The 25397-nt window shown below is 39.4% G+C and overlaps 1 protein-coding gene across 5 annotated transcripts in view; it reads right to left on the bottom strand.

The window, feature by feature from the left end:
* Positions 1 to 205: 205 nt before the first annotated feature.
* Positions 206 to 25397, bottom strand: part of LOC118798947 (centrosome and spindle pole-associated protein 1) — a 32536-nt gene continuing 7344 nt past the window's right edge. For 3 of the 5 annotated variants that reach the window (XM_036558579.1, XM_036558583.1, XM_036558581.1), the window contains 23 exons: positions 24372 to 24470; positions 23765 to 23832; positions 23484 to 23580; positions 23046 to 23103; positions 21349 to 21740; positions 20561 to 20679; positions 19918 to 20011; positions 18830 to 18947; positions 18023 to 18170; positions 17781 to 17924; positions 16035 to 16147; positions 15810 to 15959; positions 15232 to 15375; positions 13839 to 13949; positions 13529 to 13595; positions 13242 to 13368; positions 11440 to 11570; positions 5504 to 5641; positions 3829 to 3872; positions 3608 to 3671; positions 2284 to 2387; positions 2025 to 2163; positions 206 to 1429 (listed from right to left, as the gene is read on the bottom strand). In XM_036558579.1, the coding sequence (XP_036414472.1) occupies positions 1218 to 1429; positions 2025 to 2163; positions 2284 to 2387; positions 3608 to 3671; positions 3829 to 3872; positions 5504 to 5641; positions 11440 to 11570; positions 13242 to 13368; positions 13529 to 13595; positions 13839 to 13949; positions 15232 to 15375; positions 15810 to 15959; positions 16035 to 16147; positions 17781 to 17924; positions 18023 to 18170; positions 18830 to 18947; positions 19918 to 20011; positions 20561 to 20679; positions 21349 to 21740; positions 23046 to 23103; positions 23484 to 23580; positions 23765 to 23832; positions 24372 to 24470 (2881 nt within the window). In that variant the 3' untranslated portion in view covers positions 206 to 1217. Of the gene's footprint in view, positions 1430 to 2024; positions 2164 to 2283; positions 2388 to 3607; positions 3672 to 3828; positions 3873 to 5503; positions 5642 to 11439; positions 11571 to 13241; positions 13369 to 13528; positions 13596 to 13838; positions 13950 to 15231; positions 15376 to 15809; positions 15960 to 16034; positions 16148 to 17780; positions 17925 to 18022; positions 18171 to 18829; positions 18948 to 19917; positions 20012 to 20560; positions 20680 to 21348; positions 21741 to 23045; positions 23104 to 23483; positions 23581 to 23764; positions 23833 to 24371; positions 24471 to 25397 lie in introns of those variants that run through there. The other 2 variants (XM_036558582.1, XM_036558584.1) reach the window with 2 other exon arrangements.

Genomic DNA, 25397 nt, shown 5'->3' with positions numbered 1-25397 from the left:
GAGGGCAAGACATAATGGCTGACGCTGCTTTGCGCTTCTGTAGTTGCTTCTGCTTTATGGCTTTAATCTAGGATCCATCTGACCTTTTGTAGATTGTGCAAGTGTCTCAATGCATTACAATTCATAGTCTACATAAAAGGACCACTTCTCATTGTCAAGGTAATTCAACATAGAAAAAGGCAATGGGGGCGGGGGGGGTGGGGGGGAGAAACCAAGCAGGGCTCAGTCATTGAATTAGTCATCTATGCTCCGGCCACAAATGCATTCTTCTAAAAACACCTGCTGTTAGGTTGGACAAGCTGTTAAAAACCAGTAAAACTGTTTTTTGTCAATACATCAGTTTAGAGTTTGTTATTAAAAGAAGAATTCCTTTTTTTTTTTAACATAATACTTAAGATGTAGACAGTGTCATTCAGAGTGGTGAGTGGTTTGATGTGAAATGCTCTGTTACAGAAAAACGTAGTCAGAATTGTGCAAAGTGATGGTGCTAGGAACCAGACGTCTGAAGAGTTTAATGCCTCTAAAATCCCTCTCACAAAGTTATTACATGAAATAATTATGAATTCACTGCCTGATGCCTGAGACATTGTTTTTGTTAATTTTGAGAAGGTTAAACCTTTATTTTAATCCATTCATGGCAGAAACGTGAAAGAGAGGCACTACAGTACCCAGACTTACTATTCTTTTATGATTATCTGCATTACATAATAAAACTCAGAAAACGTGTTACATACCTGTAATATTTTGACAGACATATTTGGGTGACCCCTGATTCCGATCACCACCACTATAAAAGAATCTGAATTGTTACATTTCTCTACAATGAACCATTTCACATCAGACCACTATGAATGAATGAATTATGCAGAAATTTTAAAAACTGGTGGAATTCCCCTGCCTAGTTTTAATTAGCTAGAACACCACAAAGTTGACACAAGGTTGTGGTGACAGTGCAGTGATTCAAACATCATAACAGTCAGATGTGAATAATTCTGACAAACCTGTGTGCTGCAATTTCTCATTAAATTGAACAGGATTGTCCCAATATTCTGTAGTTCATCCAGCCTAGCAACAGTTGCTATGAAAGACATTTGTGGGTGGAGCAAATTAGAGAAATAAACAGACTTCTTTGGTTGTACATATGACTTCTATGGTGGGGGAAAAGGGGATTCAATATGGAGAAAGTGCACTCTAGTGTTACCGTGATGACCCTGAGCTTAACCGTGATAGGTGGACGGCCCCTCCCACTCGCGATTCAGCGGGCCGCGGCTGGATGGCCTGCGACCCGCCATCAACCTCTTCAGTGTCTCAGTGGTGCCGGGGCGTAGCCAGGGCTCCGTAGCAACTGTTGTCGTAGAAACACGCCTAGCAGGGGCCGGTGACGGAGTCTGCTGCCAAAGGTCGTCCTCTTCATCAGCAGATATTTCTCCTGGAGCGTAAGGAATATTTCAATATTTGAATAAAGCTTTAGTGACTGATCAGCACCCTGGTGTCACTTCCAACCAAACACAGTTTACTTTCTATTATAATAAATAGTCCTAACACAAGCTTTGCTTTCTCAGTGAAAGAACCAAGATGTCTTTGTAAATCAGTAACTGTCACCACCTAAGATCAACACCTGCACCTTACAGTACATTTTAAGCATCTCATCTTAAGCCAACACTGCAAAACCTGACTAGGTCTCCCTCAATCCTCAGGTTTAGTCATGGTGTTTCAGTATGAATTCATCTATCCATACAAACGCATGGACAGACGCATACAAAATTATTATTATTTGAAATTAACATATATAGTGGTAGTGATACGTTGGTAACCCACAATACTGAGTTTTAGTGGTATTAATAGATAAAAATTAGTTAACACTGATGCATTTCCTGAGTCCTTCAGATTTTAAGTACAGTTTAAAATACACAAAAGCTAAATACACAGGTTCCCATTGGTGTGATATTAAGAGAAACAATACAAAAAGCAGTCCAATTACAACAAGCTATGTCAAAACGCACTGGATGGATCACTTTTCTCACCTGATCTCCAGCCCTGCGCACTCATGTCGTCTAGTGCTCTCATCCTGCGCTGGTTGTGCTCTCGGACTCTGTCCAGTTGAAAGCTGCTCGCTGAGCCGAGAGACTGGCCGTTCCTCTCTCTGCTGGGGGTCTCCAAGCCCTGCATGCAACCACAGCACGGTCGTTATGAACACTGCAGCTCCAATATCACGCTGCTTTTCTCCTTCAGTCAGACACAGACTGTTTTATGATGATTCTTCTTTTAATGAAAAGTACTTGCATCATCAAAGTCTGTCCTTGCTTGCCGTCTCCTCTCTCTAGCAGAGCTCTGGCCAGCCCTCCGCTCTGGCTGAGGTGTTGTTGAGAATGAATAACCATTAGCATCTGTACAGAGGGAGAAACAGCCATTTACACACTCCAGTACAAACACTTCTGTACCCTTGAAGTAGATTAATTGCACTCTGTCCTTCAATGATGTCCACCCCCCATCATACTGTACTATAATGTTCGTCTCCCCATTCATGCTGTCCTAGAATGTTCATGCCCCCCCCATTTATGCTGTCATAGAATGTTTTCTCCCCAATCACAGTGTACTAGAATGTTCACCCCATTCCTGCTATCCTAGAAATGTTCACCCCCAATTAATGTGTACAAGAATGTTCACCCCCATTCCTGCTATCCTAGAATGTTCACCCCCCCGTCCATTCATGCTGTCCTACGCTGTGTCCAAAACTGCCATCCACTATAGAGTGCGCTATTTTGGGGTTCTGCTATTTTATAGTGGTGTCTGAAAACACAGAGCAGAACATACAGTCATTTCGGACACTAGATTGTTCATCTCCCCGTTACTCCTGTCCTAGAAATGTTCAACCCTCGATCTAGGTGCATGAGAAAGCTCTGCACTGACTTGCACTGTTCTAGAAATGTTTTCCCCCCACATTTGGTTTCTAGAATGTTGCCCTTTGGTTTACACTGTGCGAGAACGTTCTCCCTATTCATACTGTTCTAGAACGGCCCCTCTCACACTGGTTCATTTGTCTTGTTCATTCTTATTCTGCAACAGTATAAAGCTGCCCGCCAACATTAGAACGTTTGTTGGGCAGTGCTCCATGCCGTGGTCTTTCCACATCACTCTATGAGGAGGATCTAAAGCTCCTGGCGGTATATAAAACAGCTTGGAAATATGATCAGGCTTAGTGCGCTCTCTCTGCTCATCACTTCTCTGTTCTGTCCTTCAGTTGGGTCATACTGGCTGCCGTTCTCATCAACTGCTGCTAACTTCTAACTGGCACTCAGTGAAGCTGGCTAAAAGTGGTGCGATGCACTGGCTGCTCCTCAAATAGCCCCATGTTCTCAGGGCCACAACCACAAAGCTCCTGCCTTAAAGCCTTTAAAACACAGTCTCTTTAAACAATACTCACAATTTCATCTTATTAAAGCCCAATAATTTATTTTATCGCACATTTTACATGTTGGCCTCAGGAAAAGATTGCCTTCAGGTAATTGGAGATGGCGTCTACTCTCGCCAGAGTACACAGTACCTCCCTGCAATTTACATCCGCTCCCTGTTATGAAGGTCTATGTTGGGTTTTATAGGCGCTCACCAATAAAAGCACTCTCGGACTGTAGCAGGGAGTGTCTCTCTGCCTCTTCAGTGCGGCGCTCCTTCTGCAGGCATAAACACATCAATAAAAATGTCATGTCAATAAACAGAGCTGTCAGAGAGAGAGGAAACAGAGTGCAGTTATCCTGAAAGGCCACGAAAAACTGGGTCAGTTAAACAGGCCGGCGCAGCGCCCAACACTGCCACATCTATCTCACTCACCCGCTGATTAGGAGGCTTCATCGGAGACGACAGGTCAAAGTAATCTAACAAGATAGAGAGGAGTCAATACACAGAAAGAGTGCGGGTATGAGGGTGTGTGAGAGAGTGAAGGGGTACTAGGAAAGCAACTCAGTAAGAGACCACAATTCATAAAGATAAAAAGGTGCTGAATCCCACAGTGCCATCAGAAAGACAGTAGAATTAGTGTAAAATTATTAATTTAATTAACTAACATTGCTAATTTTAAATCAAAGCCACAAAGGCTAAAATGCTACACTGCAAAAAATGTTGTCTTGGCAAGTCAAAACATCTAAATTACAGTGAAAATACCTAATATTTCTCATTTTGAGAATGTTGTAAGAATATTATTGAACTTATTTATAGACGTTTACAACTTGTTTTTTAAATTCTTCAGCCAGATAATTTTGCTTATTTCAAGAAATAATGCTTGGAACAAGCAAAATGATCTGCCAACAGAATAAGAAATTTACTAGATGAAACGACTTATGTAAAAAAAATGCCTAGAAATAAGTACAATAATGTTATAACATTCTTACAACCATCTTAAATGACAGCGAAAAAGAAATACTGAATATATGGATTAGATTCGAGATAATTTTACTTGAAAAGGTACAGTGTAAAATATCTAGAATTATACAATTTATACATGAACAAGATCTGTATATTAGAAAACTGGTTTCTGAGATATGGACTAGGCCTAATCTTAGATTACACTGCAATGTCAGCAATGATTCACAACTAAAAAGCCTATTCAGTCCAAGCTTAATCTTAAACTTAATCTGGGTCTGGGAAATTGGTTTAAATAAGAAAAATGTTTTGCGTTTTTAAACATTTATTTTGAGTAACGAAGCCACTGGCACGAAATTGGACTACAGAGGCCTCTTTTAGGTCTTTTAGAATTAGACCCATTTGTAAGTCTCCTGAAGGTTGCCAGATCCCTTACTAAATCAAATTAACTTGATTCGTATTAAATCAGAGTGGTTTGTTTCTACATGAAAGCAGGGGGAAGCATGGGGAAATACTGTAGATACAGAAAGAGTGATTTCATATGAGCATACGTATGAGAGAGAATAAGGCTTAATGAGTGTGTTGGGCTGTCATGATTAATCAATTAAATATGATAATGTGATTAGTTGGCAGTTTGCAAAACGTATTTTAAAAATTTTCTTACTGATGTCTTGTTCAAACACAAACATAACATGGTAGACAAACCCTTTTATATTGTTACTGTGGGAAACCATATCACCAAAACAGTAACTACAGAAGAAGGAAAAAATTTTAACTGTAAATGTATGTTAATGATAATGTTAATAAAATTTTGTTCCATGTCATTTTGGACCATTTCTATTGGTCTGCTCATCATGGAGTTTTAACTCAATGTAAAGGGCAGCTGGCTGGCATTTTCAAATGATGCGAAAAAGATGGAGATACAAGCTTTTGTTCCGACAGCAATGATATGCGTTTTGTATATAACAGATACGGTTTTAATGGCTTTTTAAAAGCATCCTAGTTCTTTTGCCATTGAAACACTTCGGAATCTTTTTATTCTTCCCTTTTTAAAACTATAATAATTGAATAAACTGTCAATCATTATTAATCCGTTTCGAATATATAATTGATAGTGACAGCCCTGGCGTGTGGGTGGATGTCTGACCGTTGACTCTGGCTCTCCTCATGTTATTGAGTCTGCGCTGCTGCTCTCGGAGCAGAGCCTGCTGCTGGAGCTCCAGACTGGCCTCATCACTGGGCGGATCTGGATACGCCTGCCTCACTTGCTCGCGAGACTCACTGTCTGCAACACATAAATACATACGCCCACAGATGAACAGCTCTGCTTCTTGGATTCAAGTAGGGCCATCAGTGCTGATTATTAGTAATAAAATCAAATCATGTAAATCACTAGGGTTTTTAAAAATAATCACAAAATTGGACCTGCATAGCCTTTCCAAAATACAATCATTTCAAATAAATGAACAATGATTGCTTGGAAATTTGCATGATTCTACTCTCACTACTCACAGTAAGAACTAGAGGACCAACCCCCGCCATATGTTAAACTTAGCAAAAAACAGAGAAATTGTGCACTAAAAGAGAAATGCCACATTAAGTTCATAGTAGTGGAAAAGTGAACTTATTTTCATTTAGATAATCAACAAAACACATTTTTTTTAATTAAACAAACTACCTCTGTCACTCAAAAGCAAAGGGAAATCTTTTAGCCACTGTGGGATTAACTCTTAACTGGTCAGTTTAATGTCAGATGAACTGGGCAGTTGTCATTTTTCACACAAGGTAAATTATTTTCTGCTCTGTGGATGATGCTGAAACATGCTGGCTTGTTGAAGTAACATTGAGACTCACGACCAATGCGTGAGAGTAGGCAGCCCTGCTGAAATGTGGATTTGCACAGGATTAACATAACCTGGGTTATTTCTATGGCTCGTTCAGACGGTAAAATGCACTGATGCGGGAGTGCAGTCCATAAAAATTCATAAACAGTATTGAAACAGGCTGCTTTAAATAGCTATGCACCGTTTCGTTGGCCTTTTTTAAAACTCTGATTACTTCATTAATTGGCAAACTAATTGACAGGTTACTCGATTGCTGACATTACAGTGACCACCCTAATATTGATGACAGGACAGGCAGCAGAGACGGCTGTAGTTAGACCTGGACTCCCTTTACTGCAGTGCATCAGACCAGAGCAAAACTCTCCATCACTGATCTAAGAATAAACGCTACTCTCACACTCGCAGCAAGACACAGACACTGTGAATCAGTAAGTAAAACACCTCTGTATCTGTGAACCAGTGCTAAAAACAAGGCAGTGACTAAGCACTTCCCCACCGAGTCCTGCAGAGGTGTACAGCTGGGTGCTGAGTCATACTTCACAGGAGATACGGCTCTCCCCATCTAATCAAGGGGAAATTGTTGCACTTACTGACTGGAATTCAAGGGCATTTTATAAATAAATGAGACATACACAAAATAGCATTTTAACGTAACGAGAATATGAGAATGTGTATGGCTAAATGATGTCAGCAACAGAATTTGACATTCATTCATACTAAGTTATTCTAAATGAATTCATATCAGTTTATCACATTCATAACGTTATTTTGGGGGTGTACTTTGGTACTGTAGTTGTTTTAAGGGGCAAAATGTTTTGCCCTTTTGCGTCCAGTTATTTATGACAGTGCAGGGTAAATCATTTGTTAATTTTTATTACAATTATAGCCTTTGCAATACTGATATTGCAGAGGGCTGCAATATGCACACAGCTCTATAACCAATCACACAGTTTTTTACATATGCATTTACATTTGGTCATTTAGCTAATGGTCTTATCCAGAGTGACTTGAAAAATGTGCAAACAGTGGAAGCCAAAGCGATACAAAGCAGAGCTTTCATCGGGCCTAAAATTTTGGCCTGAGCCTAAAGACAGCCTAAGAAGTTTCTGAACGAGCCTAATCAGAAAACACACAGCATCGCGTTTTGAGTCCATACCTGCCTGACAAAATTCTGCCTGAACCTGAAAAACTAACATCAAGTTGAGTCCAAAAACAACACAAGAACAGCAAAATTCTGCCCAAAATAAACTGAACAGGCCCATAACTCGGTGCAGAATAAAACCTGACATGACAGTTACAGTTACTGTGTATTGACAATAATAGCAGTCATTCTAATAAATAAATAAAATACAAACCCAAATAAAATAATATGCTGATAACAATCAGCTGTCCACAATATTAAGTTCAAATTCTGCTGAATTTATTTGACAAATAATGCTTTCAAACAGCAGCTCAAACCTTCTTTAGTCCATAATGTGCTATACTCATGCTATGGGGTGCTGATATAGCAATATATCTTCACCTGTTTAATCCTACAACAATATTTCTGGATGTAGAACATGCTACCTAAATGTTATGTTGAACACACAAAAATATGTTTAGCCAAAAAAATAAAAAAATAAATAAATAAAATGCTCGGACTGCACTGAAAAGTACTTTCCTGAATCGATTCACTGTTTATGTCCCATTTTCTCAGGAGTGTGGACTTAAGTGCTGAGTGGGTGATTCCAGCGTGCCAGATTTAAGGTAATAAAAGTAGTGAAGAATAGAGTAAGGAGGAAAACTAATGCGGGGGGAAATGCAGGATAAAACCTATTAAAAGTGGGAGGCTGGCTGTAAGAACCAACACAGTTGAACTTGACCTGAGCTAGAGAAATGATGTCCAGATAAATATTTCAAGCTATAATACAAAGCACCTGGAGATGCAGCAAGAATCTACAACCTTAGAGACAAGAGCCACACCACTGCTTGATCTAGTTGGATAAATAAATACAGGTGTGGGCATTGAGGAGAATTAATTAAGCACAATTTCTTTATAAAAAAAAAATCTACTGTATTAAAAAATGGTTCATTTTTAATATACAAATCGCAACATGTATCAGTATTTTGTCCATATCATGCAACCTTTCGTAAATATGCTAGCAAAATCTGAGACCGTCCGTGATGAGTGGTCTTCTGCTGTAACAGTTTTGGCACACTCACTGGAAGATGATAATGATGCTGCCAAGATTTTATGGATGGCTGTATTTTAAGCAATTCAATTCATGACATCATTACACTCTGGCTTGAATGTGAAGAGATCTTCTGGACAAACTTGAGACAAACCAACTAAAACTTTCAGCCTAAAAGCTGTTCCATTACTTCAACTTGAAGCCATAAAAGCAATATCAGTACAATATCAGAGATTGGACAATTACTGCAGCCTTCCATCCTGGTTATTCTGACATCTCCCTGGATGGATCAAGAGAAAGCTTTACCCTAATGCAAGGTATTCTAGCAGTTGGAGGCTGAAGTGAAGTGCTTGGATTTGGCTGACTTAACACAAGAGTGCCACAGAGATCTGCAACTATATGGCTGCTTTACATTAGGGTAATGACTTTGTTTTTATGGAAGTGAATGTTACTGGCTCAGACTTCATTTCTCAAACATGTGTCGGGATTGGGTCGGGTTCAAATTTCAAGTTGTAGTTTTACTCCTTACTTTATTCTTCTCTACTTTTACAACCTTAAAGCTAAAAAGATTGTGTGTTGGCTTAGTACAAAGTGTGGTGCCAGTGGCTGAGTAAGTTATATTATTATTTCCCCCACCCCTCAGCACCAAGGACAGTGAATTGGTTAAAGAAAAGGTAGTGCGGCCACAAAAAAAAAATTGCCAATGCTGTATCAGCATTGCACGGCATGAGAACAGCACAGTATGTAAAGTTTATCTACGCTAAAGAAACATTTGAGATGCTTTTTTTTTTTGGCATTTCTTGACAAAATTTGTAAAAGCAGAATTTAAACTTAAATTACGAACAGCTGATTATTTGATTATATCATATTTTATGTTGTTTTATGTGTTTTATTTACCCTAGCTATTATTCTAGCTATTTTTGTCACTACATGGTTACTGGTGCTATCCCAGGGGTGCACAACACAGTTTGGAGGTTTCCCTGCTCAAACACACCCACTTAACCTGGTAATTAAAAGAAAAGTGTCTAGGCCACCCAGGTGCTAGTGCAGTCTCTTGTCATCTCAAGGCTTGACTACTGCAACTCGCTCTTGGCTGGTCTTCCAATGCAGGCCATCAAGCCTCTGCAACTCATCCAGAATGCAGCAGCGCGGCTCGTCTTCAATCTCCTAAAGTTCAGCCACGTCACCCCACTGCTGCGCTCCCTTCACTGGCTTCCTGTAGCTGCACGCATCAGATTTAAAACCCTTATGCTTGCCTACAAAGCCAAAAATGGACCAGCTCCTCCCTAATTGATGGCAATGGTGAAACTTTCGAACTGTACCACGAGCCCTTTGAGCTTTGAGTACAGCTCGGCTTGACCCGCCATCCTTTAAGGCGCGTGGAAGGCAAGCATTAAGACTGTTCTCTGTGTTGGCACCCAGGTGGTGAAACGAACTCCCACTGGCTGTCCGTACCGCAGAGTCTCTCGCTGTCTTCAATACGCAGACTGAAGACACATCTCTTTATACAGCACTTAAATGAGCACTGAATTAAGTATTGATTGTAATGTATTGTACAGCACTTATGTATTGTATTGCACTGTTCTGTGTTTACCTCTATTCCTTTTTCTCTAGGTGTCAATAATGACTTTCTGATTCTAGCAGTATCTGAGCTCAGGACTGGCTTTCTCTCTAAACCTATTGGTAACTAGCGAAGATACTTTCTCTGGATAGACAAAGCAGTTTTTATAAGTCGCTCTGGATAAGAGCGTCTGCTAAATGCTGTAAATGTAAATGTAAAGTGTAATCAGGTCTGTTGAAGCAGGTAATTCACCAAACTGTGCTGGACACCGGCCATCCAGGACTGGAGTTGTGCACCCCTGTGCTATCCTGTCAGGTTATATTTGATACTGAGTGATGGGCTGGTTTGAGTCAGTTTTGGACAGAAATTTGTTGTACTCGGATCAGTTGTCGACTCAAAACATAAAAATGTAGTTCTAGACAGAATTTTTTGAAATTTCATTACACTGTCAGTATTAAAAGAATACTGACCAATTCTATGTTTCATTAAAAAGTAGTATTATTGTTTTGCTCATACAGTGTGTCTGTTCTAACTGTTTAAACCCTAGAAGATACATCATGAAAATGTTTTCAAGTATTGTGATATCAGTTTTGCACCACTTATAAAATATGAATTTGAATTGTCCATCTAGCAGGGAAGAACAGAAGAGGATAAATCAGTGTTACATCACAACAGCAAAGGACTTACTCCTAGGTGGATAATGCCGGTAGCATTACATGATTCTGAACTAATCCTGACAATTATTTAAGAGTGGGCTGCATTGATCATTCGCAAATATTCCCTAAATGTTATCCTGAAAATGTTAGAAAAAACAGTGACCGCATGTCTGTGGGGAAACAATATTTGTTTATCAGGCCTAATGCCAGCTTGTCACCAGTAACACAGTTGCCAGCTCTGCCCACTAGGCCCTGGTTCCCCAAAATCATCTTTAAGAGGTAAAAAAGCAGTGCTAATCGTCTTTGTGCCAAGATGCTTTTGGTAAACCCAGCCTGGGCTGTTTGGAGGCAGGCACGATGTGAGAGACTCCACTCTTAACTTTCTGATTTGAGGCTCTTGGTGCAGTCCAAATAAGTTCCTTACTGCTCAGGACTGTTAGCTAGCTATGTAAGCTGCATCTCTGTTACATTTATTTCCAAGACGTGTGTAGATTAGTGAGCTGACCATATCAGAAAGAAACTTCAGACATTAAGAACGCTAAAAACTACATTTCACATGACTGCCTCAGAAACAACAAGGTTTTACAATTATTGCCAGTGTTTTGGTTCAGTCTGTTCTGTTTGTATTTACTGCTGACCAGCTGACAGATATCCACCCAGAAGTTTAGCCAACTTTTATGTTAATAAACATTCTGATTTGGTCTATGGAATAGAAGAGATTTTTGTCTACCATAATCAAAACCTCCATCTATTCACACAATCGTACACAAATTAAATCCATATTTAACCATCACACATTCACACAAAAACACACATACAAAAGGACACCAGATATCTTATGAAATACTAACCTCTGTACTTGAGTTGATTGAAATCTTCTATGTTTTGCGTGTTAATCGGTCTTGTGTTTGAGGGGGGTCTTCTAGCAGGAACCTGCATGCGCAGTCTGGCCATGTCAAAAACATCCAGCGGCGGGTGGTCTCTGTTCACACATACATATACATACAAACACAAGCCTTGACTCCTTATTTCATTACCAAAAACATGCTATAATGCAATTCACATGCTTATCTTTGTACTGGGGATCTTTAAATAGGCGATGTTAGCATGCTGCAATTGGATGACTTCCATGTTTGAGCAGGACAGTAGTGATACCACCTTCCACATACAGTCCTCTAGCAGTTTCAAAGCCTGGTATATGTAGGATAACCAGCTTACAAACACCCAAAAGCCTTAAAATGGGCAACCACCCAAAGAAATTCTCACATGGGTTTGGTTATGGATCTGATTTATCACATACACCATGTAAAGGCACTCTGTGATTCATTTTATTGAAGACCGAACACATGATTTAGTTTAAAAATCTGCCATTTCATGCGTCATATCTTCAACCCTTTCAAAAGAAAAGGGTTGGAGATGTCGCATCCTTTCAAATTTATACAAAAAGCACAGAGTTGTGAACAAGTCAGATAGAGCCTTGAGTTCACTCAAGCACTGATCTCATGTCCTGTCTACACAAAATGTTATATTACAGAGTATGTTCACATGCAGTGAGGTCGAGTAAAGGAACACTGGTGTTTCTCAAGCTAATCCCCATTTGGCACATCTGTGGCTGACAGTAGATTACCACAGGCGATCTTTGAAATGTTTCCCTGTACTTAGTAAAAGAACAAAAAAATGTTGACTCAAAAGAGACATAAAATAGAAATCTATGGACAATTTCTTTAGCTTCAGCACCTTCCCATTGGCTTCTATTAAGAGTGCTGGAACCCAGTGGGTTTTGTTATTTTAGTAAGCACAGGGAAATGGGTCAGTTATTGTCTGCAGTAAATTACTATACACTACAGATGCAGTTGACAGATTAAAAGAAATCTTCATTTAACCTAATGTTTAAACAGCTTTAACAAATGAATCCCAACTTATAAGAAATGTAGCACACAACTCAAAACAGACATTTCAAGTGTGAATAATTTCAAATGATACTTATTTTATATTCACATGAAAGGCTGCCCTGTTAGGACAGTGCTGGGGCCTGTGTCACGTAGCAGGATTTGTTGCTTAGCCAGCTAACTTTCAGCTTAGTTTGACCTCTTAGGAGCATAAACAGCTTTTGGACCAATCAGGGTGGAGACTCTGATCAATCGGGGAAGGCCTTCCAAAAGAGGTGGACACCTCTGGTCCTTTTCAGGTCACCTTGAGCAATTACTACACCACTAAGCAAAAATGCTTTACATTCTAAAGAATTACATAGCATGATTTCTTTTTCCTTCTTTAAAATATAGGTCTCTTAAATCCTCCTTATGTTTTACACAATTTGCTGATGAGGATTAATAGTATTTAAGCCCGAGTTAAAAAAGAAACTTGAGAATTGCTGTCATAAAAGAAGTTAAGAGTTAACATTTATTAGGTTTTTGTGAAGCTTTGTGTTTGTTGTGTACTGTGTAATAGAGCTAATATTAGCATTGTAGTAAATTTATTGTCCTTTCCGTCCTACTTTGTTTTGATTAGATACAACAACACAGTCCATCTCAGTAGCGTAGAAATTTTAAACTGTTGACTCAATATTATGTAGCATATCCAATTCACTGTGTAAATTCTTCATGTTGAATGGAATTTTTTTAACTGGGTAACTGTGTATTTATCACATAAGTACCTGCTCTTCATGGGACTTTGTGTGTCTTCTCTGTCTGACTGCAGTAACTGCCCTTCAAGACGCCTCTGCTCACTTCTCAGGCGCCTACGCAGGACCGACAATTCGCTGATCACACCTTGCTGTTCCTCTGAAACGCAGGCACACGCACAGTTAGCCTTAACCTCAATGCGTCAGTCTTTCACTGTCAGGAGTCGATGCATTAAAAGACATCTCTTGGCACCCTATGTATGTCTGCAACAAAGGGCTATAAATAAGTTGAATTCTCTGGAGAAGACGCTCTGATCTACCTGTTGCTCTGATTTGGTTCCTCCGTGCAGGCACTGGGGGGGAGCGAGGAGTTGAAAGTGAGGAAGCCTGTGGTAGCACACATACAGAGGACAAGACATTAACATGCTTTCCTTCCGCTCCATTCCATCCATTGTGTTCATCAGTGATGTCCCAGTTATTGCTCTAGTAAGTAAAGAAGTTTGACTATAAAAACTGGGAAAAAATAAATAAATAAATAAAAATATCAGAATTTAAAATCAGAAATTTTTTTTCCTATTAAATTTTAATAGCAGCACATGCCTTCTATATGCTCGTGTGTGTGTTACTCACAGAAAGAATGGCAGCCGAGCGCTGGCTGTCCAGTGAAGGTGGTCTCGGAGGAGGCTGATAGCCGAGTCTTTTCTGCACAGCGGGGATGGGTGGGGACTCCGACCGGTGGTCCTTTTCATTTGTTAAACATTGGGTACAATCAGTGCAGTAACATATCCATATGTACAGCCAACTACTAAATATTACAGAAAATGCAATCATTCTATGTTAGAAATGTTTTTTTATTTGATCTTTAAGGAGACCACAATGGAAAAAACCCTTTAGACTGTGTGTTTTTATCCTTGCTATTATGTTAAATGTACTGTAGGACTGTATGTATGCTTTTAAATAATCATCAAACTTCATTTATCCATCCATCCATCCATCCGTATACTGAACTACCTACCTATTGTTCATTCCACCTTTCCATACACCAATCTATTGTTCCTCAATCTATCTACTGATCCTACTATTTAGCGATTATCAATGCATTTGCGCGCCCTATTTCTTCTATTTTCGTTAATTTGAGATATTTAAATGTTTCAGATCATCCAACTACTTTTAATAATAGATAAAGACAACACACAAACAGGTACACACAAAATGCAGGTTTTAAATGACCATTCCAATTATTCCATTCACCAATGTGAAAAAGTAATTGCCCCCTAAACCTAATAACTGGTTGTGCCACCCTTTGCAATAACTGCAATAAAATGCTTGCAATAACTTGTAATAAGGCTTTTACATCGCTGAGGAGGAATTTTTGCCCACTCTTCTTTGCAGAATTGTTTTAAATCGGCTGCATTGGACAGTTTTTAAGCATGAACTGCCCGTGTAAGGTCGCCTTCAGGATTTTCTGATGGAGAGCAGAATTCATTGTTCTGTCAATTATCACAAGCTGTCCAGGTCCTGCAGAAGCAAAGCAGCCCCAGACCATCACACTACCACCACCATGTTTGACTGTTGGTATGATGTTCTTATGGTAGAATGTGGTGTTGGCTTTACACCAGATGTACTGGAACCTATGTCTTCTAAAAAGTTCCACCCAAAAGTCCTGGGGTCATCTAGATGTTTTTTGGCAAATGCGAGATGAGCATGACCACCTATTTATTGATTTATCCATCAACCCATCTATCGATTCATCTACCAATGTAGATATCAATCCAATGATCTGTCCATCCAACCATCGATCTACCTATCCATCTTTTAATCCATCCATCAAACCATCTATTTATCTATCAATTCATCTATCGATCCATCCATTGATTCGTCCATCAATCCCTCTATGAATCCATCCATGCATCTCTCTATCCATCTGTCCTTGAATTCATCTGTTCATCTATTGATTCATCAATCTATGTCTCTCCCCTGCACTGACTAATTCACAACATCCAGAACAGCTGCCATCACTAACCTGTTCCAGCCGCGCTTGCCTCTCTCGCTCGTACTGCTGTCTGACAGCCTCACTCTCCTTTGCCTCTTCTTCTTTCCTCTTCACCTCGGCCTCTTTGCGCCGTTCCTCAGCTTGCCGGATAATCTCCTGATTTTTGGCACTTTGCTGCAAGAGAAGGGAGCATCTGAAATCTGTCACTGCAATTTTTGTCTCATCTGAGATGAAAGACAACAGTGTCACTTCTGAAATTAAGCTGAGCATTACAGCATATTATCAGCACTGTTGTAGCAGTATAGTAGTTCTGTTCAAATATTAATGTCACAGCCTCAAAAATTTAATGTGGTGAAATTTATAATGCACAGGTGAGACAACCACCAAATTTTATATAAACCCCGTTTTGTTGCTATAGAGGCCTGTGGCTGATTGTGTTTTATAAGACTAACATTCCATAACAAAAGTCAAAATTCCCTCTGAAAATCAAATGAAAATTAAACCCAGGTGGCCAAAAACAAAAAAAATAAAAAACACAAGGTCACATTTCATATTTCTGGAGTGAAGTGGAAGACCTCTGCAATGGTGTGAAAAGCAGTGAAGCACACCTCCATCTCCTTCCGTTTCTTCTTTTCCTGTTCCTCCTCATACTCCCTCTGGATCCGTGCCCTCTGCTCCGCCAGCCTCTTCTCCTCCCGCTCCTCTTCCAGCCTCAACCTCTCCCTCCTCTCTGCATCCATCCTCCGCTTTTCCTCAATCTGTGCACCCAAAGCCCACACATTATCAGAAGCTATTCCAGAAGGACAAGTTCAAAGAGGTGAAGTGCTCTTTACCTGCTGTTTTAGACTTTCTTTGTACTTCTCCTGCTCATGGAGCTGCTGGGGCGTGGGACGGTCTGTGAAGACATTGCCTCGGGCGTATGGTGAGGGCTGGGTAAAGGTGAAACCTACAGGAGTAAACAAGGAGTCACATTCATCAGCAGAGTGAAGGCATGCAGTTGAAGCAATGCAAAAATCAGCTACTTTATGGTACATGGAAAGATGGCCACTCCTGTTCATTTGGTAAACTGTCTGTGACAAAGGCAGACGATGACAGTTTCTTTCTGACCAAAACAGACAGTTCTCAAAAGAAATACTGCAGTTTTTTTTAACCTAATCTCTATCTGCCACATGTAGCACACCATCAGTTACCCCAGATAATAATTTTGATCCGTTCCCCCCTCTAGTCCCTGAAAAAAAAAAAACTCAAAACTCACATTCAGAGTCAAAGGGAAATTGCTGAATTCAACAAACATTTATGCAAAACGTAGTTTTGTATAAACACTCATTAAATCTACAATTCATTCTTTTGGAAATGGGATCAGCTTTTCATTAGCACTATACTAATGACTTTTTACATGCTCTTGCCTGGATATCTTAGGGAAAGTGAATATAACTGGAATTGACTTTAGTGTGCTGCTCTGTTTCAAAGTTCAATTATTAAATCGGTTTATGTCCATCTTACTTTACAGCCTGTATTGCTAGGTTGTAATAGCTGTATTTTCAAATATGCAATATATACACTCACCAAGCTCTTTATTAGGAACACCTCCTTGTATCCACACTCATTGTCCATTTTATCAGCTTAACCTACCACACAGGTGCACTTCGTAGTTCTACAATTACAGACCATAGTCCATCTGTTTCTCTGTATATACTGTTAGCCCCATTTTGCCCTGTTCTTCAGCAGTAAGGACCCTCACAGGACCACCACAGAGCAGGTATTATTTAGGCGGCGGATCATTCTCAGCACTGCGGTGACACTGACGTGGTGGTGGTGTGTTGTGCTGGTACGAGTGGATCAGACACAGCAGTGCAGCTGGAGTTTTTAAATATCTCAGTGTCACTGCTGGACTGAGGATAGTCCATCAACCAAGAATATCCAGCCAACAGCACCATGTGAGCAGCATCCTGTGACCAGTGATGAAGGACCAGTGGATGACCAAGACACTGTGCAGCAACAGATGAGCTAGCGTCTCTGACTTTACAACTACAAGGTGGACAAACAAGGTAGGAATGTGTGATAGAGTGGACAGTGAGTGGACACAGCGTTTAAAAACTCCAGCAGTGCTGCTGTGTCTGATCCACTCATTCCAGCACAACACACACTAACACACCACCACCACGTCAGTGTTACTGCACTGCTAAGAATGACCCACCACCCAAATAATACCTGCTCTGTGGTGGTGCTGTGGGGGTCCTGACCATTGAAGAACAGGGTGAAAGTATGCAGAGAAACAGATGGACTACAGTCAAAGTGCTCCTGTACGGTATGTGGAGCTGATAAAATGGACAGTGAGTGCAGATACAAGGAGGTGTTCCTAATAAAGTGCTCGGTGAGTGTAGTAACATATTTCACGTTTACTCACAGAATTAAGCAACCGCTTAATAGTTTTCGTTTTAAGAAAGATTCAAGACAACGGGTTTTAAGTTCTTTTCTAAGTACAGAGAAATGCATCAAAATTGTCTGTGGTACTTGACATGATACAGATGGAACAAATAGAAATTAGGCTGTTTGGACACAGACATTCTGTGTGGTACCTGGTACTTTGTCTGCAGCAGGGTCCTTGTCCTCTGCTCTTGATATGGCTCTGATCAGAGCCGCTGGTTCTGTGGCTCTTCTACCACGGGATTCTGGGTTCATGTATGCCTCCTCATTCGTCCTGTGCATTCGCTTCAGATCGCCTAGAAACAAAGACATTTCGGAGAAACCACTAAGATTCAAATCTGAATCCTACCCATGAGATGCACCCTATACTGAGTAGCAGAAACTGTGGCCTTACTTATGAGGTTGCCTCGGTCATCTCTCAGTGGAGCTCCACCTCCTCCTCTCCCCCAGGGTTCATAGACTTTCATCTCAGCCTCCAGTTTAGCGTCATAGTGGTCTCTCTCCTCTCTTTCTCGCCGTCTCCTCTCCTGCCTCTCTTCAATCTGCATCACAGATCAAAAGTATTAGTGTCCAGAACTCCTGTTACTAGGTAATTATTTTCACTTGAACAAAGAGAAGAAGGTTCAATAAGGGGATTTATTTGTCATCATATAGGAATGGGCAACCTGATGCTATTTTATCATAATAAATTACATCGTAATATGCTTTCCCAAGCATAGAGTGGATATTGACAGTACATAAAAAACACTATTGTCTTGTTCATTGGTTGCTGTGGATTTATACACAGAGCTCCAACAAATCCAAGCACCACTAAAATTGTTGTGTGGCAATAAAAGAATTCCACTGACTCCTTTTCTTTGGCCATCAGGAGGCACAAAAATCATTCTGAATCTCTATACTCCCAAAACGTGCTCCCAACGTCTTGCTCATTACTAATTTCTTTTTGCAGGAGGAACCTATTTGACTGCAAAGGAATCTGTATCTGCAAACATCACTAAAGAGACATTTCTTCCATACATTCAAGACACTCCAGACCTTCCACAGTATCACTGCAGGAATCTTATACTTCCAGCCTTTTACAACACAGTTCAGTGCACCACAGCAGGACTTCGTGCTAACAGACATGTATGATTTATAATAGGCACTGCTGGCTGGGGAGAGGTGCACTGCTTTTACCAGACATATACATTTTATAGTGTACCTGTTGTTTAAGTGCTTCCTTGTAGCTCAGAGCGTTTTCTTTGGGCTGCTGATGCCTGTCAGGAGGAAGCATCCCAATCCCCATTCCAGAGAGGGCAACGCCATGCTGTGAAGTTGATCTATAGAGGCATTAAAAATACTACTTACTGATGGGGTATAAGAAAAAAAATTGGCACAGATATGAACTGAAATTCAAAATTTGTAATGGACTGGATTACCCGTGTATCTTTTATACACTTTTTTTTTGCAAAACCTTGTCACTCTGAAATAGTAACTTTTAATACAAATTGAAGTAGAATGTGCTTTTAGTCATCCTCTCACAGTGGGAGTAGCCAGGCAAAAGTACAGCCTCCATTTGGCAGGGTAAGTTATACATTCATTAACTAGCCAAGACTTAGGCTACAGTAAACAATGTCAGTGCCCATACCTCCATATTAATTGTCAACAGTCAACAGTCATACTAAATTTATTCGATTTCATTGTGCTGACATTTGCTGTTCTTCTTTGTGACCAAAAATAAATTTGCTGCATTTGATAAAGCCTCTTTACTCTACTAATAATTACTTTGATTACAAAAAATTAGACGTATTTACGTCTAAGCTCATCTTGTCCACAAAAAAAACAATTGGGTGTTGGAGACAATGTTTTTATTTTCATTTGCAGCATAGATATGTAGGTTGCTTATATATACAAAAGGCATTAAATCTCAAGCGAAAAACAATGTGTGAGCTTGTGTTTAGCCCTCCACCAAACATTTGCTTAACATTTTTCTAATTTTATTTTATGATGGCTTTAAATGTGCCTCAACCTCATTTTAAAACTCTGCCTTCCCACATATTAAAGAAGTTATGCACAGAGGAAACGATGGTTCATGTAGTCTTTGGTCCGTTTAGACACCTTTGTGTTCATACTTTGAATGAAATGCACCAAAGTTCTCTTTATTTGGTGCATACCAGAGTTCAGATGGCAGCGTTCTCACTAACAAACCACACTTTCAAAGCATTTACACCGCAATTATAATTTTAATCAAACCAAACCTGCCAAATCTGAATGCACCCTTAGAGACAGGAGCAGTGCAGGAGCACTCACTGTGCAAGCAGTCCAGCAGGAGGCTGCAGGATGGATGTATGTGCTCCAGAGGGAAGATTAGGCAACGAAGGTACTGCAGCTGCAGGAGGCCCATCTATATAACAAAAGCACTTGCTTTACAAACAAATACTGCAAAGATAAAATACATGAAGATGCATGAAAACTGAAAGATGACTGAATAAGTCCTCTACAATCAGTCCTCACTGAAATTGTCAGTTTAGTGATTGATTAATTAGGCCTATATGAACTATAATACCACCACCACCTTGCTGTGCATTCTCAATGAGGTATGTTTACAAATTATTCTTAGCCAGTGTTATGTAATTCTTCTTAGGTTAGTAACTAATGTCTTACACTGCACTAATGTATTTGTACATTACTTAACTACTTACATGCTACTTTGTAGCACATTAACCTAGTATTGATCTTAGTCAACAGAAAATGTAGTATATTATCTGTAATTTAAAGTAATGGCCAACATTCTTCAGGTATGCAGAAGCAAATCTGCAGTCACATTTTGTCCAACTACTAAACTCAGCCAAGGCTGTCTAGAATTGTCTTCATAGTCTGGCAACTCAAGTTAAATTATAAATATCTAACAAAAATGCTCCCTTGAGCACAATGCTGTACGAAAAACACTTACAGTAGTTTAAATTAGGATCTAGGGGATTCCTGGCTCCATAGTAATAGTAGGCATCATCATATGGAGTGGAGTATACCTCTGAGAGTGCAGGTGCTAGTGGAGGAGGAACTCCTGTAACTCTAAAATCAAAATACAAAAACAGTTAACTATAATTAATCAGTCTGTGTAAGATGTCATCAGCATTTCAGATAAAAACCTTCAAGTGGGACACGGAGGAAAAAGAATGACCAGATTTGTGCGATGTAGATATGAGCATCATTAGATTTTTTGATCCTACTACTCTTATCCATACTGTATCTCACTGCTACTGTGTTCATTATTATTTTACAAAAGAAGAAAAACAAAACAAAACAGAATCAACACTTAGATTGTTTCAATCTCTCTACAATTAGCAACTTGCCTATAAGTAAACACCTCAGTTGTTTTTGAGTAAACAATGAGAGAGAAGTGGAGAGAGACAGAGTGACTAAACTGTGACATTTCTGTAAATTCCAGTTTCTTCAGTGCCAATAACAGAACTGTTTACATCAAGACATAATCAATACTCTGTTTTTTGTTTGTTTTTTTTTTACTAATTTATAACTGCCACCCCTTCAGATTCGGCTATCGGAGGGGTGCCCCTAGTGCCCTGAGTTGTCCCTGGCTAAGACAACAAACAGTTTAAAAATGTGACAGAAAAATGTGATAAAGGTGCCAATACCGATTTAGTGTATAGGATCAGTGCATAACTAACAACAATGCAAAAGGCATAAACCCCAGCATTTGTAAATATGAATTATGAAGCATACCTGGGGCTAACCATTTCTCCAAGAGTTCCTGAGAGGCCTTTCTGAAAGTCTTCACTAAAGGGGGTAATCCCTCCAACACCCTGCCAGGCCCCAGCCTCAGCCCCAAAACCTGGACCTGCTGCATTAGCCAAGTGCCCCAAAGCTGCACTGTACTCCAGGATTGGAGACTGGAAGGCCACACGGGGCCTCTCAGGAGGCTCTTTTTTTTCTTCTAACCCCTGCAGAGACTTCTCCTCTTGGGTTTTCCTATCCGAGTCTGCCCCTAGCGTGTCCAGCCCCAGTCCTGGCCTGTAGGGCACGTCCCGCCTCCTGCCTTCATACTCCCGTCTCACAGCACCAAACTGTTTGATCCTGTCAGGCTGGGGGAGACCAGTCAAGCAGTCTGTCACATACTGAAATAAAAGGCATGTTGTATTACAAATTCTGAAAATAAATGGCAAATGAAGATGGGTAATGCAAAAAATGGATAACCAGCTTGTATTATCTCTATAAATTGACAACTTAAGCAAAACGATATAACTGCATGTGTATGTTGCAAAACAGAAAACAGAAAACAGTCCTACACCAAAAGAGCAAAGCAAGCCTGCCCTCTACTGTATAAAAGTCCACACATTTACCTGCATCTTGTTGGGCTAAAAATACAACAGCACAAGTCAATCATTAGATGCCACACATAAATGTTCACTTTCAACTACTAAAACTGTTTATTCACATTTTTTCTGTTTCTCAGAAAATTTATTGTAATCAAAGTCTAGAATCAGATATGCACAAACATCTTTTTACCAACTGGGTAATGCAGGACCTTAAGATCAGACATACTGTAACATTATGAGCACTTGGCCACAAACACATTTTTACAGACCTCCTATCGTATTGTTGAAGTCCAGGTACAGGAAATAAAACAAATGGATCATATAATGATAACAGATTTAACGTTCAGCATTTATCTCATCTTTAGAACTCCATTCAGAGGTCTGAATGACTCATTCTATATATAATTGGTGTTATTTTACACACAATAACTTTTAGAATGTGGTTTCACTCAAACTAGACACAAAAAGATTTGCGTTGTTATATTATACATGAGATTTAATTATTATATATTGCAAGGTCCATACTGTATATCTATCATCCTATAATATCATTTTTTTTTATATTATCTGTCTCAAGACTAGATTACCACATTTAAAATGTGAGGCATTCTGGCATTAATAGGCATTATTATTTTTATAAGGTATAATTAATATTCGTTTCATTCTTAAAAGTTCTACAGCTTTCTCAGTCATTTTAGAAATATCTACAGCTCTGTTTGTCATTCTGGAAAGATCTAAAAGTTTCCTTTTCCCCCTGCCTTTCCTAACTTTGAACCAATCACCTGAAAGTTATGGAATCACACAGGCCTTGTATAGTACATTTATTTCATACATCTATCTTGATTTATACTAAAGAAAATATTGAACAGTGATTCCAAACTTCTAGAAGACACTGGAAGACATCTATTACTACGGTGCTAATTGAGGTTAGTAGTTAGAGCATGACGCTTAGAGTGGTTTAGAGTCTTTGTATAAAAAATTGCTCTATAGAATGTTTCAACAAATGTCTTAGACATGGCAGCCTGCCACAAGTATGACAGAAATACCAAAAGTCTTAGAAAGAAATACTTCAAGGTCGGTCACCTGTCGATTTTCTGTCTTTACCTGTTTCTCTGGGTCGATGGCTCCTGTAGCTGCAACTCTTAACTCAAGCTCCTTTTCCCTTTAAGATACAAGTCACATATAAATATTGACAAAAATGTATCTTTCCTGTCTATTTTATCTCATTTGTAGGTAGTTTAACATTTCACAATGACTTTGAATGAAACTATTACTAAGCAACTAGTTTATAATTTATAAATCAGGGTAATGAATCTTATCTAATCTCCTCAGAAATATCTCCTGAAAAATGAACAACTTGTACTTAATGGCCATTTTTGACTGGAAGTTAAAAAATGCAGACTGCTGTAGAAAAACAAAAGCTATATTAAAGGTTTACATGCGCTGAAAAAAAAAGGGAAAAAAAAAAAGAATGAGAAATGTTCAAGTCAGAACATCTCAGATGTTCCCTTTCAAGAGTCCAATCAGTTAAAATGCACTCACTTCCTCTTATTCTTCCGCTGTTCCGCCATTTGCTCCAGTAGCTCCTGTCGGTAACGTGCCTTTCTCCTCTGAGTGGCCTCCTCTTCCTCAGCAGCACCTTAAGGGTGACAGAAAAAAACCCCTTCAGGATGGGTAATGCAGTGGAAAAAGCCATTTCAACATGAGTAATCAAACTTACAGCTTATAAAATCCACAAATTAAATAACAGCAAGGCGTTTCAGCTGGTCCAATGGACATTTCTCTGGAACATGTATAATTGGCTCTGAAGCTATTAGCCTTACCAATCATAAGTCCTGTGGCAAAATCAGCCATGTTCTTCTTGCTAGTGGCTCGGGCCTGTGCTGGTACGCTAGTAGACACAAAGAGAGGTGAACCACAGGTCAGTCTTGCACACTTCAAACTGTCTAACACCTTAGATCAATGAAGCCTAGGCAAGACTACGACATCCCACTACATCACACACCCAGTAGATCAAAGCGATTCACTGCCTGAGAGCCACTTCAGAACGGCCTGATCTGCAGAGCCGCCCATTTCTCCATGGATCAATGTAATCCCGCTGACGGGCTGCCCAATATATCTTACCCAGTCCAGCACACAGAGGTGTACATACCCCTTTAGCTAACAGATACCATGATTCAGGTTAATAGAAAAACTAAAATGTAACTAAAAAGACCAACGTTAACAGTGAATACCAACATGATCCCACTTCCCAGCACTTCTCCGATCACAGGCAGATACAAATCAATAAAGGAGGATTTATCTGTACAGTGCAGCCCTCTGCAGGAACAGAAAAACTGCCTCTTCAGCTAATTAATGCACTCTTGTTTCATTTTCACTTAAAACCTAAGCAACAAAAATCCAATTATTCTAATTGCTGGAGATTAGTACTTGGTTTTAAATGTTGCCAGTGGGGTTCGGTTGTTCTCCTCTTGATATTCCTCTTCATTAACTGTAGGTACCTCCACTTCTCTCCTCTCCTGGGCAACTCTGTTAAGTGGGAAAGCAATAGGCTTAAGTGCAGAGAAACTGATTGGTTGTTGTATGAACTCTGATGTAGAGCAACTCAAATAATTATTACATAAAAACATTGTTTTTACGGTTCCGTTAACAAACACAAACCCAACACAGAAATTTGGGCTGCACAATGTATTGTTTGTTAATTGTTACTGCGATATTAGCCTTCAAAAAACTGATATTGCTAAACTCTACAATATGCAAATGAGCCTCTAATCAATCACTGAATGTTTTATTGTGTGCTATGAGCATCCTGACCAAATACAGATGTGTTTTTGGTGTTGGGATAAATCAATGCATTCACACGATCCTACTAACAAATTATTTACATTTGAGTGATATAATGCAGGCTTATCTTTAACCACATCACAATAAGAGTTCATCAATGTGCTTGTGATATATTACAAAGCAAATTGCAATTGTTAATGTATATATGCAATATGGTATTTTCTAAGAAAAAAAAACAGGTCCACCATGATTGTAGATTTAAACCCAAATACTAGATACTAGAAAGAAATAAAAATCAAGCTAGTTGGCAATTTGATGTTAAAGCATATTTTAAAAGGCTCATATTCATAGTCTTTCTAAATTCTTCTTCTACTTTTCTTATGGTGTTTTTGCAGTTTTACATACTGATAACAGCTGCAATTTACTTTTACATGACCTTTTTCCAACCTCTCTTTACCCCATAGAAATACTCAAGCTGACTTTGTTACTTTGTAAAACTGACATATTTAAATGATCTCTGTTCTGACTCACAGCCCTGTATTGTGTCTCTTTCAAAAAAGCAGTCCAGGCTGAAACAGTCCTTACAACCAACAACAATCAGTAGAGCAGTAAGTTGAATGGGTGAACTATGTAAATTAGTAGTTTTTCATGACCTCACAAAACAAATTAATT

Source organism: Colossoma macropomum, unplaced genomic scaffold (assembly GCF_904425465.1).
Source record: "Colossoma macropomum unplaced genomic scaffold, Colossoma_macropomum, whole genome shotgun sequence".
Classification (NCBI taxonomy): domain Eukaryota; kingdom Metazoa; phylum Chordata; class Actinopteri; order Characiformes; family Serrasalmidae; genus Colossoma; species Colossoma macropomum.
This window is presented reverse-complemented; position numbering and strand designations above follow the sequence as displayed.